The sequence below is a fragment of the Mobula birostris genome, chromosome 5 (genome assembly GCF_030028105.1).
Source record: "Mobula birostris isolate sMobBir1 chromosome 5, sMobBir1.hap1, whole genome shotgun sequence".
Classification (NCBI taxonomy): Eukaryota; Metazoa; Chordata; class Chondrichthyes; order Myliobatiformes; family Myliobatidae; genus Mobula; species Mobula birostris.
The window spans coordinates 64,072,039-64,089,446 of NC_092374.1; the positions used below are offsets into that span (position 1 = coordinate 64,072,039).

The window sequence follows — 17,408 nt, forward strand, 5'->3', positions numbered from 1 at the left end:
AGATGTAACTTGACTGCAGGTTCAGCTCATGGAGGCAAATGCTGACATGGACAATATAAAAGCAGTAGCTGCAGTGTCTGAGACGACCAAACAGGAGGCAACTGAGGATGTGAAAAAACAATGGCAGGAAGAGGTTGCTTTAAAGCAAGCGATAATGGAAGACACTGAGAGAATATGAGATTCAGTTTCATCACCGTCTAGAGCAAGAATGCTCACGGTGGGCACAGTGTAAGGAAGCAGTGGAACGTGAGTTGACTGATCTAAGGAGACATTTGTCTGAAGGACAAGGAAATGAAGTAAGCATGCAAGACAAAATGAACACATGGACACAGAAAACTACAGTACTTGAAGTACAACCTAGATCATACATGGTCCAAACAGAGGGAGCAGTGTTAAGAAGAAATCGCAAAGACCTCAAGAAAGAGCCAACTTCAGAGTTTCAGTTAACTGATGCAGACCAGACGAAACATGAAAATAACAACGAAACACAAGAACTGTGTGAACCACTTAGAAGGTCTACTTGTGTTCATAAACCCCCAGAGAGATTGATAGAGACACGTTAAATTATGTATTTGTTCTGGTTAATGTTGCTAATTGTTTTTCTTTTTAAGGAAAGGAAGATGTGGTGCTATCACGTGTCACGTGTAAGAACGTGATTAGACAGAGTTTGGAGCATGCGCAGAAATGACAGAATGATCGAGAAACTTGCATGTTAAAAATGTGGTTGCTGTTGCCGTTGTAAGTAAAAGTTCTAGTTTCAATTCTTCCAGAATATGGTTTGTCCTTAGTAACCCACAGTACATATAAAGAACACAACACCCACTGTCCAGGACATTTACAAAGGCAGGTGTGTAAAAAGGGCCTGAAGGATCATTGGAGACCCCGAGTCACCCCAGCTGTTCCAGCTGCTACCATCCGGGAAATGGTACTGCAACATAGAAGGCAGGACCAACAGGCTCCAGGACAGCTTCTTCCACCAGGCCATCAGACTGCTTAACTCATGCTGACACAACTGTATTTCTATGTTACATTGACTATCCTGTTGTACATAATATTTATTATAAATTACTATAATTGCACATTGCACTTTTAGTTGGAGACGTAACGTAAAGATTTTTACTCCTCATGTATATGAAGGATGTAAGTAAATAAAGTCAATTCAATTCAATTTAATTCAATTATGCTTGCATAGTGCCTTATTGCTCTGATGATGGTCTCTGGCATAAACTCTTTTCTCTCCACAGATACTGCCTGACCCACTAAGCTTTTCCAGTATTTTATGTTTTTCTTTCAGATGTTCAAGATCTGCAGCTTTTTTTTCAGATTTCCACACCGAAGGCCATGTGCATAAACATCTCCTTTAGTACATTCAAAACATAGATTCAGCTCAAAAACAAATCAGCCCAATCCAATAGAACCCTATAAGCAGAACTTGACACTAAACTATGGAAAAATTATTTGAAAATTAATGCCAGGGGCATTGAAAATCTAAAAATATGAGCAAAGAAAAGCTGAAAACACTAAGAACAGCGCAGAGGAAGGGTAGTTTTCTCTAAATGTTAACTCTGTTTGCAGCATCAGTTGATTACTTCCATAATTTTCTGCCTTAATTTAAAAGATTTCAGAGACAGTAACCAAACAGCTTGTTCAAAGAGCTCCATTTTAAGGAGTGATTTGGGGCAGAAGAGGTGGAGAGGTTTAGAAAGGAAATACTAAAGTGTAGAGCTGAGGAAGCATGCTGAAGTGAGAATGTTCAAGAGGCTAAAATTGGTGGAGTGTATAGATCTGGCATTAAAAAAAATATCTGTAACACAAATATACCCTGGTAAATACTTGTGTCAGCATTGCTGGTTCAGGTTACCACAGTTAATCGCTGTAGAAACACGATAGAACACAACAAACACCTGTTCCTCTTTAGCATGTCGTCATTGTTACCTGAACAATTGAAATGCGCTCCTTCCCACTGACCCGTCTCAGAACAAATCATTGTGCCATTTCCTCCTTCTCTCACAAAACCAGTCTTACAACGATATTGGATTTCAGTTCCGTAAGTCGTCCCTCTGACACGTAAAGACCATGCATTTGGTATGGGTGCTGGTGTTCCACAATCAACAGCTAGGAAAAAGAAAATCAAACCATTTAGGGACATCGATGTCTCATTCAATAATTTGCATTGATGACACTTATCTTAAAATCTCCATGTTATTTTGAAGTATTTCTATCCCCTCAACTACTACCCCCCAACACTATCCCCACCTTTACATCCTTCTGAACATCACACAGACCTTTATGATCATTATGTTTGTCTAATTCTGACTTTCCTATCACATGGTCCATTGCCTTCACTCCATCAGAGGAAGTCTTGCCTGGGAACTAAGCTCTCAGTTTCATCCCTAACACCCTCTGCACCTCAAACTCCTTCAGGTTGCTTCTTAAACATACTTTATTTGGGCATGGTGACCATGTGTGGAATAGTCTCATATTTAGTTAGTAAACATTTCTGTGAAGTGTGCAATGACATTATTCTATCCTAAAGTTGCTATACAAATGCAAATTGTTAATGCTACTAGTTCATTAACCTCCATGAATCTACCAATGAAGAATAAAAAGTATAAAGTATTTGGGAAAGTGGAAAAGGGAATGGCAGATACAATTTAAGTCAGACAAGTGCGGAGTTGTAGAGTCTCAAGTTGTAGAGTTCTTGGAAGTGAGTCTGTAGATTGTGGAGTCAGTTCAGGTTCAGTGGGTGAAGTTATCCACACCAGTTCAGGAGCTTGGTGCTGAAGGATAATAACTGTTCCTTACCCTGGTGGTGTGGTACCCAAGACTCTTGTACCTTCTGTCTCATGGTAGTAGTGAGAAGAGATGGTGGAGTTCCTTACTTCCGGCACCCCACCCAATATAAATGGGCTCAATGGTGGGGAGGGTTTTTCCCGTGATGAAACGGTGTATATCCACTACTTTCTGTACATTTTTCTATTTTTGAACATTTGTGTTTCCAAACCAGACTGTGAAGGAACCAGTTAGGATACTCTCCACTGGGTAACTATGGACATTTGTCAAACTTTTTGATAATGTGCCAAATCTACACAAACTTCTAGGAAAGTAGCGGGGCTGCTGTACCACCTTTGTGATGGTACTTATGTGCTGGTCCCAGGACAGGTCCAAGGAACTTAAAGCGAGTGACCCTCTCCACCTCCATTCCCCTAATGAGAACTGCTTCATGGACCCCCTGTAGTCAGTAATCAGCTCTTTTGGCTTTTCTGACATTGAGTGAGCAGTTGTTGTTGTGGCGCTAATCAGCCAGATTTTCAATCTCCCTTCTATATGCTGATTTGTCACCACCTTGGTTTCGGCTAACAACGTAGTGTCATCAGCAGGTTGAAGTATGGCATTGGGGCTGTACTTAGCCACACAATCATAGGCACAAAGAGTAAAGCAGGGGTCTAGGCTCACAGCCTTGTGGTGCATCTGTCCAATTAACAATGTTTAAGAGGCATTTGAATGAACAGGCATAGAGAACTATGGTATTAATGCTGGCAAGTGGGATTAGTACAGACATGCATAGAAGTGGTGTGCTGAAGAGCCTGTTTCTATGCTGAGAACTCTATGACTACAATAATACACCAGATTCTGCTGTAGCACACACCATCATTAATCTGAGAGCAAGATCAGGAACTGAGAAATGGCCCAACCTTCCTGGGCATCAAAATGGTTCTACTGCTTCACCCAAACACTATGGCCTCTCCCTGGCACAATATTTGTCAGTGAATTTATCCATTAGCTACAGAAAATGCTAAATCAGGTAATTAAATTATTGATGACTTTTCAACAATGTGAAAATGTAAATGCTGGTCAACTCTCATTCTTGTTGTTAGATTTTACATAATCAGCTTGTCCATTTTTCAGTCATTTACCTCTCTGAATCTAGTCCAGGGGTTCACAACCTGGGGCCATGGACCCCTTGCTTAAATGGTATTGGTCCATGGCATAAAAAAAGAATCTCATCACTTCCCCTCGTTTTATCTCATTTGGAACCTGATTTATTCTGCTCCACTGTTCCTGTTCCTCTCTCAATGTTTATTAGACAGCTAGACTGCTGTTTCCAGGATCTCCTGATGTTCTAGTGGACTGTACCAGCAAGTTATGCCATAACTGAACTTTGAACTAGCGTGTATTCTTCCGGAAGGTGGAGCAGTGTTGGGTAGTTGGGACAGATGAATTAAATAAGGTCATTTAATATTGCATCATGAATAAACTTGGTCTCCTGGACTTGCTGACCTACTTGCAGAATAAACCCATAAATTTCCCTAAAACATCTTTTGAAACAAAGTACAACTGTTCTCTAAGCTTCAGAATCCCATTCCAATGACTTGAGAACTAGATCTAGTCTCATACTCATGAGGGAGAGCCACATGATTGGGTGTATATCACATGAGATACAACTTGAAGAGCTACAAGCTAGAAAGCTATGGGCTAAATGGGACTTACCATTTCTCCACTTTTGACAGCCAAGGGCATGGCTGACCAAACGGCCTCTTCCTATTTGCACATTCCTGTGAAATGATCTCACGCTAATCCAATTCGTTTTTAACCCAGGCCACGTCTGCTCTCTCAGACGTAAGAGATGCCATGGCAATCTCTTGAAGAAGACTGGGGAGTTCTCCCCTGTGTCCTTAATAATACTTATCCCTAATCGACATCACAAAAACATCCGATGATAATTACCTTGCAGTTTCTGGGAGCAGCATGCACACAAGACAGCTGTCATGTTTCCAGTACTGCAATAGAGATGTTGAGTAAAACATTTGGAGATTTAGTGAATGGGAAGAGAAAGGTGCTCTATAAATGCAGCTCGTTCATTCAAGCATTTACCACCTCCCCCTTACTTGACTGACAAGGCTGTGGTGAATCACCTTTTTGAACGGATCATGTCTATCAGATCTCCTCCAGAAGCTGGCTCAGGAGAATACTGTGATCCCAAAGGAATTTCCTGCTGGTTCTTGCGTGTACTCTTAGCAGCATCTGCTAATCCTTCACTACAGACATTAGCTAGGGTGCTGCATGTGGAGGATGTTGGTTGTTGATGTTTACACAGTCATGCTGTGAATGCACAGGGTTTAACTGTGCTAGCCCTTTCCCAAATTTCATCAGCAATCTACTTCAGCCACAAATCTGCTTCAGGCACAACTTTCATATCTATTATTCCCTGCTGCCTAAAGTTAATACAGGTTTCAAAACTGGGAGACTCTACCTATCAGGTTCGAGTTGAAGATAGATGAAGTTATGGAAGAGTTCAGTAGGTTAGTTAGAGAAGCTTCTTCCTGCCTGGTGTGACCAAATCCAGGACCAGTAGATATGAAATCCAGTGCAGAATTCAGAGGATGGGCAGCACAGTAGTGTAGTGGTTAGCAGAATGCTTTACAGTACCAGTAACCCGGCTCAATTCCCGTCACTGCCTGTAGGAGTTTGTACGTTCTCCCTGGGTTTCCTCTGGGTGTTCCGGTTTCCTCCCACAATAGAAAGACATACTAGATGGTAGGCTAATTGGTGATTGTATGTTGTCCTGTGATTAGGCTAGGATTAAACTTGCTGGATAGCATGGCTCAAAGGGCTGGAAGGACCTATTCTCACTGAATTTAATAAAAATAAATAAGTACAGAATTGGGAGACTGTATAAGATGTAAAATAACATAAGTTCTCTGAAAGGAAACCAGCACAGAGAACAAAGAGCAAAGGAATTCTTGATGGAGTTATCCTAGACTTCTCCCAGTCTGAAACAGCGATATTGTTCACTAATGGTTTTGGAGAAAATATCACTATACAGTAAAGCTAGCAATGCAGTGGAGTGGAACTCTCCTGCTGTGACAATAGTTGCTGCCAGGAGCAACGCAGAAAATTCTGGAGGAATTCAGCAGGTCAGGCAGCATCTCTGCTGGGGAATAAACAGTCAATGTTTTACAATGAGACCCCTCACCAGGACTGGAAAGAAGGTGGAGTGAGGTAAAGGAATACTAAGTGGCAGGTGATAGGTGAAACCAGGTGAGGGGGAAAGTGGGAGCGGGAGTGGGATGAAGTAAGAATCTGGAAGGTGATAGGCAGAAAAGGTAAAGGACAGAAAAAGACCCTGACCTGCAGTTACACACTGACTATGGTTCTTTGCGGGAAAGGGACCCTCTCTCAGGGTTTCCTAACTGGTTGTTGTTCGGCACGCCAAGGCCTGAGAGTCCAGCTTGACGTCGGAAGATCTACGGCTGTGTGCCCAGATCTTTGGGCACAGAGCTCGAAAAAGCAACGTAATGGACTTCTAACTTCATAAACCAGCGAGTTGTTTGTCATGTCTCTCTGCTCACTGTGAAAATGGGAACACCTCTTTCTCCCTTATCAGGGAGAGAGAGAGCCTGTGGCATGTTGAATACTGGGTGAAATGCGAAGTCTTTGGGATAACTGCAAGCCTGTGTCTTTGCTGTTGCTTTGCTCACGCTACAGTGCTCGGCGGCCAGTGCCAATGCTTTTTTTTGTCAGTGGCAGGGGGGGAGGAGGGATTGTTGCTTGCTGCTGCTTATGCGCGGGATGGAGGGGACCTGGGGGTGGATTTTGGGGTTCTAACATTTAACTGTCATTCATTCTTTGGGGGCACTCCTTTGTTTTCATGGATGGTTGTGAAGAAAAAGCATTTCAGGATGCATGTTATATACATTTCTCTGACACTAAATGTACCTTTGAAACCTTTGAAGAAGAAATTTGATTGGAGAGGACAGTAGACCACGGGAGAAAGAGGAGGAGGAGGGGCACCAAAGGGATGTGATGGGCAGATGAGGATAAGGGAAAAGGTAAGAGGGGAGCCAGAATGGCAGATGGAAAAGAGAGAAGGGGGAGTGGGGAGAAAATACTGGCAGTTAGAGAAAACAATAAAGGGAAGTAAATAGTGTTCTGAACTGAAGTCCATCCACGAAACCCTAGTCCAGCGCAGTGCAGAGCAGCAAGCTGAACTAAAGGTTCATGCAACACACATCAAAGTTGCTGGTGAACGCAGCAGGCCAGGCAGCATCTCTAGGAAGAGGTACAGTCTATGTTTTGGGCCGAGACCCTTTGTCAGGACTAACTGAAGGAAGAGCTAGTAAGAGATTTGAAAGTGGGAGGGGGGGGATCCAAAATGATAGGAGAAGACAGGAGGGGGAGAGATGGAGCCAAGAGCTGGACAGGTGATTGGCAAAAGGGATATGAGAGGATCATGGGACAGGAGGCCCAGGGAGAAGGAAAAGGGGGAGGGGGGAAAACCCAGAGGATGGGCAAGGGGTAGTCAGAGGGACAGAGGGAGAAAAAGGAGAGAGAGAAAAAGAATATGTGTATATATATATAAATAACGAATGGGGTACAAGGGGGAGGTGGAGCATTAGCGGAAGTTAGAGAAGTCAATGTTCATGCCATCAGGTTGGTGGCTACCCAGACGGAATATAAGGTGTTGTTCCTCCAACCCGAGTGTGGCTTCATCTTTACAGTAGAGGAGGCCGTGGATAGACATATTAGAACGGGAATGGGACGTGAAATTAAAATGTGTAGCCACTGGGAGATCCTGCTTTCTCGGCCTTGTCCTCACCTACCACCCCACCAGCCTCCGGGTCCAACATATAATTCTCCGTAACTTCTGCCACCTCCAACGGAAAAATGGACCTTCTAAGGGTTCGTGGATGGACTCTCTCTGTGGACTTCAGTTCAGAACACTATTTACTTCCCTTTATTGTTTGCACAATTTGTATTGTTTGCACTTGCCTCCCGTCTCAACACCCTGACCTTTACAATCTGGCCTGGCGCTTAAATCTTCATCCAAGCATTAGGTTCAGTCACTTCGATACACTTTGAAGCCTGGACCCCGCTGCCTCGATTCAGCCTGTAGCTGACCTTTCCAATTCGGTCCGGTGCTTAAATTGATTGAACCACAGGTCTCCCTCACTCTCACACAAATGTACAAAGCTTCAGCTATTCCTATTATCACACACTTGCAGTCTTGTTCACCAAATTGCATTGCACACAACCAAACGCTTCTGTTGTTGCGGAGTTCCACCAGTCAGTAAGAGTATGAAACAACTCTGTTCGCTACAGTTTATGCTTGCATACTGCCATATTGTTCTGACACAGTTCTCTGGCATAAAATGCTAACTCTTCTTTCCACAGGTGCTGCCTGACCCACTGAGCTTTTCCAGTACTTTATGAATTCTTTCAGATTTTCAACATCTGCAGTTTTTTTCAGATATCCACACTGAAGGCCATGTGTATAAACTTCACCTTTAGCACATCCAGACAATGAATTCAGCTTAAAACCAAATCAGCCCAATCCAACAGAATCCCACAGCCAGAGCTTGACACTAAATTATGGAAAAGTTATTGGAAAAATTAACTCCATGGTGTTATGTTTTGAAACTTTGAGCTTACTTTTAGCGAGGCACACATGTATCATATGGTAGCGTGATGACATATGCAATTAACGTATTTTACATATAATCCTTAATTATCTAAATGAACAAGAAAGCTTAATTAAATATACATACAAGATTACTCAAATATTATTGAAATATTAAATACACAAAATTCCTCCCTCAATAAACTCACTCAATATAGAACGCAGCTCAGCACCTATACACAGTAGATTATATAATACAACTACTGTACACAGACAATCACAACATAGTAAATTTTTCAATTGTCCCATTCATAGCTAAAGATTTAATCACTTTGGAGGATTCCTTACTCTTGTGGGTTATCATCTTTCCTGCATCTTTTCCTGCAGGTCAGGTCACTGGTCTGACTGCTACTGGTACCATGTAACCCAGTACTACCTGTCGCATGGTCGGGTGGTCAGCGACTAAACCGACTCCTCCACCAGGCTTGCCTGGTGAGGAGGGTGGCTAGACACCCAGCAGGACGAAAAACAAGACCTGTCAAAGGGCAGATGAACCCTCTCGTAGGGTCAACAGCCACCTAGCAAACACGTGCTGTGAAGCGCAGAAAGGGCATCCCTTGCATCGAAGCTTGATCTGGACATTCACTGCAATGGAACTTCCTCCAGTCATCTTGGACCCCACCATGCCACTGGATCCGGGAGGGGATGTCGAGAGGGTGGGTCTGGACCTGTGCAACCCCCTACTCACCTAAAATCCATTCACGCACATGCTATTCCTTTCTGAGTGGGATGAACCCCAGTAACTGACTGGCAGGAAGGGCGGGGGAGGGGGAGGTGTGACTTCTGGCTGTGAACCAATCTCAGGTCTGGGGCCTTCTCCATGGTTGTTGTAAGAGTTGACTCTGAGACTGCAGGAAATGGATCTGACAGCTCTGGACACCTTTCACTTCTTTATTCTCTCTGGATCTACTTTGATCCCTTTCTTTCTCTTTCTTACATCCCTTCTCTCCATCTCTTCCCTTCTTTTTCTTCTTCTCGCTTGTGCATCTTGATCCTGGGAATATCCATTTAGTTCCCTGGACTATTCTCTTATCGGTCCCTTTACAATCTGATCTCTCCTCTTGGTTTCTGCATCTACAACATCATCTGATGAATCCGCTGTTTTCATATCTCCATTGACTTTTTCTTTTTGGCTTTCCATTCATCCAATTGCATCTACTTTTATGAGCAGCTGTTTGTCTCTCAAAGTTCATGCAGTAACCTTAACTTACGCAGAATAGGTTCTGGTTCTTTACACTCACAAAAGCTAAATGCTTGTAATTTTCCGAAACTCCTTGAGCTCTCTATCACCTTACAACCAAGCCACATATTGCAAGTAATTGCCTGATCAAAATATCAGAAGCTTTCTCAGATATTTTGCCTACAAAAACTGTTGAAGTCAGACCACCGCTCTCACCACTTTCACGATTCCTCAGCGCAGCATGGTCTTTCCTTGGTCCGATATGCTTGCTGACCGGAGCACAGGGGTTGCCATCAACAACTGTCTGTCCTCTGCTCAGCAACAGTTAATGGCATTTGGCATGAAGACAGCTGTGGCTTCATTCAGTACCTTTCCTAATTTGCCTTCATGTGGCATGCAAATAATGGATGAATCTCCAATCATTTTGTAGTTGTCTCAGCCAATCATGTCCCCACAAAGCTAGACCTTCTGTTTTTACCACATACAAGCTCAATGTGGTTTGTTGGTTGTTGTATTTCACTGAGACAAATGTTATTCCCACAGGAGTTATCGTTTCTCCAGTATAAGTTCTTAGTTTGATATCTGCAGGCTTCAGTTCAGTATCTTTGAAATGCCATTCAAAGTCATTTTGTGAAATAACTGAAACAGCTGAGCCAGTGTCCAATTCCATTTTAGTTAATTTGCTGTTCACTTCTGGTGTAAGCCATATTGCTGTCCCTTGTTAGTTGTCACATTGTAAATTTTAAGGCTACACAGTCCTGTCCACTCTCGTCATGATCAGATTTTTCATCAACAGCATAGAGATTAGTGCTCTTTTAGAAACTGCAACTTGACTTTTTCTTTCTCTCTCCCTGAGCAGTCCATTTATTTTTGTCTGCCCAACATACTCTTTGTATCTGACATACTGGGCTGCATTTTCTGCAGGTCTCACCTTTAAATCTACATTTATTTGGTGTATGTGAGCCATTTTAAGTTTCCACAAACTAATTTATCTCTTAGTGTATCCGTAAGCCCATTACCGAACTGACAATGATCAGACAATCTTTATAATTCAGCCATGTGCACTGAATTGGACTCCCCTTCCTTTTGATTCTGCTTATGAAACCTAAAGTGTTCTGAAATCACCAATTGCTTTGATTCTAAATGCCCTCCTACATTACTTTGGCAATGGCAGCCAAGCTCATTTCTGAAGGTTTGGTTAGAGCAGTTAAACTTCGAAGCAAACTGTGAGTCTTTAGAACTAATGCCCTTAGCAAAATTGGCACCCACTTCCTGTTAGTTATTTCACTTGCTTCAAAGTTCTGTTCCAACAGATCAGTACACATGAGCCAATTACTCATTGTGTAATCAAACTTGTCAATCTTTCCAATGTAGTCAGTCATTTCTGGTTTTTCAAAATGATTATTATCATCTAATACTCACTCTTTATGAATGCTAAGGAGTGGGGCTGAGGAGGGAAGAAAAACGGATTGAATGGTGGAGCAGACTCAATGGGCCAAATGGCCTAATTCTGCTCCTATATCTTATGGTCTTTGCTTTTAGGTGGACTGTCAATGTATCACATGGTAGTGTGGTGATGTATGCAATTAATGTATGGTTACATATAACCTATAATTAATTATTTAAAAGAACAAGAATGCTTAATCAAACAATATACATGTACATAAATGATTATGTTACTGAAATATTAAAAACACAGCACATGGGTGTTGAAAATCTAAAAATATAAACAAAGAAAAGCTGGAGACAAAAAGAACAGCTCAGATGAAGGATAGTTTTCTCTAAGTGGTAACTGTGTTCTCACCTTCACCACTGTTGTGGGATGAATCAGCATGCAGCAGGGAGATTGAAACTTTGGCTGAGTGGTGTTATAACAACAACCTCTCACTCAAAATCAGCAAGACCAAGGAACTGAGGCTCATGAGCCAGTCCTCATCAGAGGGTCAGAGGTGGAGAGGGTTAGCAGCTTTACAATCCTGGGTGTTACCATATCAGGGGACCCATCCTAGACTCAGCACTTAAGTGCAATTGCAAAGAAAGCACAGCAGTGCCACAACTTCCTGAGGAGCCTGCAGAAATTCAGCATCACGTCTAAAACTTTTATGAACTTCCATAGCTGTGTAGTGGAGAATATGGTGACTGGCTGCTTCACACCCTGGTATGAAAAGACCAACGCCTTTGAACAGTAAATCCTTCGAAAGGTAGTGGATTCAGCCCAGCACATCATGGTTAAAGCCCTCCCAACCACTGAGCACATCTGCACGAAACACTGTCATGGGAAAGCAGCATGCATTATCAGAGATTCTCACCACCCAGGTCATGCTCTTTACTCGCTGCTGCTATCAGGTAGAAGATACAAGAGCTTCAGGATTTGCACCACCAGGTTCAAGAACAGTGACTACCCCTCAACCATCAGGCTTTTGAACAAAGGGGGATAACTACACACTCTTCTCATCCACTGAGATGCTCCTACAACCAGTGAGCTCATTTGAAGAACTCTTTATCTTGTTATTTCATGTTCTCAATATTTACTGCTATTTATTTATATTTTCACAGTTTGTTGTCTTCCACACTCTATTTGATCTTTACTGATGCTGTTACAGCTATTATTCTATAGATTTGCCGAGGATGCCTGCAGGAAAATGAATCTCAGGGTTGTATATAGACATATATGTATTTGCTTTGAACTTTGAAGAGCTAGGCTTTAAGGAGTTACTTGGAGCAGAAGAGGTGGAGACATTTAGAAAGGAAATTTTAAAGTGTAGAGCTGGTGTCACATGCTGAAATGAGAACGTACAAGAGGCTAAAATTGGTGAAATGTATAGATCTGACATCTTAAAAAATCTGCAACACAAATATACTCGGGTAAATACTTGTGTCGGCATTGCTGGTTCAGCGGCCAGCCGGATAAAAAGCACATCAAATCTACCATGGTTGATTACTAGAATATAGAACATAGAACAATACAGCACAGGAACAGGCCATTCAGCCCACAATCTTGTGCTAAACCAGCTAAAAAGCAAATCAAAAACACCCAAACACTAATCCTTCCTACCTACGCAAAGTCCAGATCCCTCCGTCTTCCTCATATTCATCAGCCTATCTAAACGTCTCTTAGAAGTCTCTAATGTACAGTATTTGCCTCTACCAGCAGCGTATACCAGGCATCCACGACTCTCTGAGCAAAAACTTACTCTTCATATCCCCTTTGAACCAGCCCCCTCACACCTTCAAATCATGTCCTCTGGTATTAGACATTTCAGCCCTGGGAAAAAAGATACTCTGTCCACTCTACCTATGCCGCTCAAAATCTTGTAAACCTCCATCAGATCTCCCCTCAGCCTCCGAAGCTCCACAGAAAACAACCCAAGTTTATCAAATGCCTTGTGATAGCACGTGCCCACTATACCAGGCAGCATCCTGGTAAACCTCTTCAGCACCCTCTCCAAAGCCTTAACATCCTTCCTATATTGGGGTGACCAGAACCGTATGCAATACTCCAGATTTGGCCTAACCAGAGTTATACAAGGTTACAACATAACCTCCTGACTTTTGAACTCAGTGCCTCAACTAATAAAAACAAGCATTCCATACGCCTTCTTAACCACCTTATCGACCTGTGTAGCCACTTTCAAGAACAAACTGCCCTTAACAGTGTACTGTCTCCTCGCATTTGTCATACTGAGATGCAACACTTCGTATTTATCTGGGTTAGCCACCATCTGCCATTCCTCTGCCCATATCTGCAACTGATCTACATCATTCTGTACTCTTTGCTAGTCTGCTACACTATCCACAACCTCTCCATTCTTGGTATCTTCCACAAATTTACTAACCCACCCATCTATATTTTCATTCAGGCCAGTTATATGCATCACAAACAGCAGAGGTCCCAGCACAGATTTCTGCAAAACTCCAGTAATTACAGGCCTCCAGCTCGAACAAATCCTCTGTCTTTTGTGCACAATCCAGTTTTGAATCCAAACAGCAAATTTGGCGCAGATCCCAAGCATCTTAATCTTCTGGATTAGCCTCCCATGAGGGACTTTGTCAAATGCCTTACTAAAATCCATGTAGACAACATTCGTTGCCCTACTCTAATCACCTCTCTCATCACCTTGTCAAAAAACTCATTCAATTTGGTAAGGCACGACAAGCCACGCACAAGGTGAAGCTAGCTCTCCCTAATTAGACCATGGGTTTCCAAGTGCTAATATGTCCTATCCAGAAGAATTTTCTCCAGCAATTTCCCTACAACTGACCTGACACTCACCAGTCTATAGTTCCCAGGACTTTCCCTTGTTCCCTTCTTAAATAGAGGTACTACATTAGCCAGTTGCCAGTCCTCCAGAACCTTGCCTGTGACTAGAGTGGACACGAAGATACTGGTCAAGAGACCAGCAATCTCACCTCTTGCCTTTTTCAATAACCTGGCGTAACTCCCATCAGGCCCTGGGTACTTATCCAGCTTAATACTCCTTAGGAGGCCCAACTCTTCCTCCTCCTTGACCTCTGAACGCCCTAACGTATTTATACACTCAGCACTTATCTCCTGGTCCTCCATATCCTTTAAGTACTGAAGCAAAGTACTAATTAAGTACCTCACTCACATTATCTGCATCCAGGCAAATGCTCCCCCTCCCCCACCCCCACCTTATCCTTCAGTGTTCCCATCCTCTCCCCAGTTAACCTCTTTCTTGAAGCATGGATAGAATGCTTTTGGATTCACCTCAATCCTTCTCACCAAGGACTTTCATGGCCTCTCCTGCCTTTCCTAATTCCCTTTTCCAGTCCTTTTCTGGCTCCTTTCTACTCTACATGTGTTTCCTTTGACTCAAACTTCCGAAGCTTTACATACTTTTCCTTTTTCTTCTTGACTAAATTCATCACCTCTCTGGACATCCAAGGTTCCCTTATCTTTCCATCCCCATCCGTCCTTCTAACAGGAACATAGCTTTCCTGCACTCTGTGCAATTGATCCTCAAGCACGGTCCCTATGACTGACGTGGACCTGCCTAATTAACACTTCTTAGTTCCTGCATAATGCCTTTGTAATTTGCTCTACTCCAATTTAAAACTCTCCTACAAGGACCGTACTTATCCATACCTATAGCTGTCCTGAAAGTTAAGGAGTTGTGGTCACTGTTCCCTAACTGCTCACCCACTGAAAGACCAGTCACCTAGCCAGGCTCATTAAATAACACCAGGCCTAGAATGGCCTCTCCTCTTGTTGAACAGTCCATATATTGATTGAAGAAACCTTCCTGGATACACTTATCAAATTCAGCCCCATCTAAACCCTTTAGACTAAGAAGATCCCAGTTTATATTAGGGCAATTGAAATCCCCCATGGCAACAACCCTATTATTTTTACACAATCCCATCAATGTGATTGTACCCTTCCTATTCCTGAGTTCCACCAAATGCATTCAGTGTCTGACCCCACCGTTATGTTTCCCTGTGATATTGTCTCTGATTAGAAGTGCACCTCCAACCCCCCCACACCTTTTACCTCCTCTTCAAAAACCTGGTACATTAATCACCCATTCCTGCCCCTCTCTCAACCAAGTTTCAGTAATGGCCACAACATCATAGTTCCATTCATTGATCCATGCTCTTAAGCTCATCCCCCTTACCCATAATATCCCTAGCATTAAAATATACACACTTCAAACTGTCTGGCCCATCATACTTGTTATTTCAATTTTGCCTATCAATCCGTTCCCTGACATCTACCTTCCTGTCCTACCCTACACTTACTGACCTGCTGCTCTGGTCTCCAGGCCCCTGCAAAACTAGTTTAAACTCTCCCGAGAAGCATCAGCAAAACTATCAGCCGGGATACCGTTCCCCTCCAGTTCAGGTGCAACCCCTCCCTCTTGTACAGGTCACCCCCTTCCCCAGAGAAGGTTCCAATGATCCAAGAACTTGAAACCCTGTCCCTGCACCATCTTCACACCCATCTATGCGGTCACCCCATGGTACAGGGGGTAAACCGGAGATTATTGTAGAAACAACGTGCGTACGACAATCCTGACAATCCTGCTCCTCTTTAGCATGTCGTCATTGTTACCTGAACAATTGAAATGCGCTCCTTCCCACTGACCCGTCTCGGAACAAATCATTGTGCCATTTCCTCCTCCTCTCACAAAACCAGTCTTACAACGGTATTGGATTTCAGTTCCGTAAGTCGTCACTCTGACATGTAAAGACCACGCATTTGGTATGGGTGCTGGTGTTCCACAATCAACAGCTAGGAAAAAGAAAATCAGACCATTTAGGGACACCAATGTGTAATTATAAATTAGAACAAAGATGATGTGGAGGTTTTCACACTGGAAGAAAAGCTGGGTTAAATTTCAAGTGCTGTAATTCCTGGTAAGTGATTTGAAAACAGTCTCAGTTTACCTTGACTTGTGAAGGACTCACCTTCACATACAAAATTCTGAGGAACTGAACAGGTCAGCAACATCTATGGAAAAGAGCACAGTCAACGTTTCGAGCCAAGACCCTTCAACAGGGCTGGAGAAAAAAAAAGCCCTTCACGTTTCAAGTTTGGACCTACCCACTGACCCTAGGCAGAGCAGGCTGAAGTGGTATCTCCTCTCACCCCCACGTGGCGAACTAGACTCTGAACCATCACCCTACTTCCACAGTGCTCCGATGGGCATTGCACTGTGTTCTGTAGCACGGTGCTGAGCTGCAGCAAGGTAGGAGTTGTTTAAAAGTAAGTAAGAGTAGTGGTAAATTTCTGCAAAATGAAACACAAATTGGAACGGCCACGCCAGTAACACACACACCAATTTTTCCTACATAGTGTCACGAGAACCTTTGATTGAAACTGTGGAGGCACGTTGATGCTGCGTGGCACCTAAGCCCTTCAGGGACTCCATCGGGCAATGCCAGCTCAGGGCCACCCATGTTGGAACCGCTGTGGAGGAGATGCCAGACAAAGATAGATCCAACCTCGGCTCCCGAATGGACAGGCTCACGTCTGCCCCTCCCGGGCCATACCTCGTCCTGAATCAAGCCAACTTCTCAGAATATACTGGCTCGGCCAACGCCCAGAACAAAATGGCCCGCGTTCAGAATGCCCAGAGCCCGTCGTGTCTGAAAAGTATACTAGAGTCCACAAGCTCTGATACGGCTTTGCCATGGTCCATCGACGCTGGAGGAGCGGCTTGACAAAAACCAATTAGAAGTGTGAAGAGAAAGACACCTGCCATATAAAACAACTGGAGGCAACTCTCTACTTTCCAGCAAAAGCCTTCACAAACTTCATGGTTTTCTGCAGAAATCACCTTTAGTCCCAAAGAATTAAGGATAAAGAAGCACGTGCGTGTCATGAAGTTCTGAGAGAGGGAACAGACCCTTTTGCCCACCATGTCAGAACTAACTATTTGACACCTTTTTCACACCCACACCAACTTCCATTTATCTCTTGTAGCGCCAGCTACTCCAGTACCTTGCCCCTAATTTTCCTGCTACCCACCTATGCTGCAGGCAAGTCGCAGTAGCCAACCAATCTGCCCATCGGCATGGATTTGAGGTGTTGGAAGAAAATGGAGCCCCTAAGAGGTGCATATGTTTTTCCGAAGGAATGTGTTTACTGTAAATTAGCATTCTATACATTTACTCTGATGCTTAGTAAATTTTTGGTGGAAACCACAATTTACATGAGTACATCATACCCTAACTTTTTTCCACCAATTGGTATAGGAGTTCCATGCAGCTGATCTTCTTGAGAAATTCAGTATCAGATGTGGA

At 43.2% G+C, this 17,408-nt stretch overlaps 1 protein-coding gene across 7 annotated transcripts in view; it reads right to left on the reverse strand.

Annotated features, from left to right (window-relative positions):
- Positions 1-17,408, reverse strand: part of susd1 (sushi domain containing 1) — a 205,556-nt gene that overhangs the window by 76,184 nt on the left and 111,964 nt on the right. For all 7 annotated transcript variants that reach the window (XR_011886010.1, XM_072258170.1, XM_072258166.1 and 4 more), the window contains 2 exons: positions 15,715-15,894; positions 1,936-2,115 (listed from right to left, as the gene is read on the reverse strand). Coding sequence is in view for 6 of the 7 variants with exons in the window: in XM_072258170.1 (XP_072114271.1) it covers positions 1,936-2,115; positions 15,715-15,894 (360 nt within the window). In the remaining variant the exon portion in view is untranslated. The remainder of the gene's footprint in view (positions 1-1,935; positions 2,116-15,714; positions 15,895-17,408) is intronic.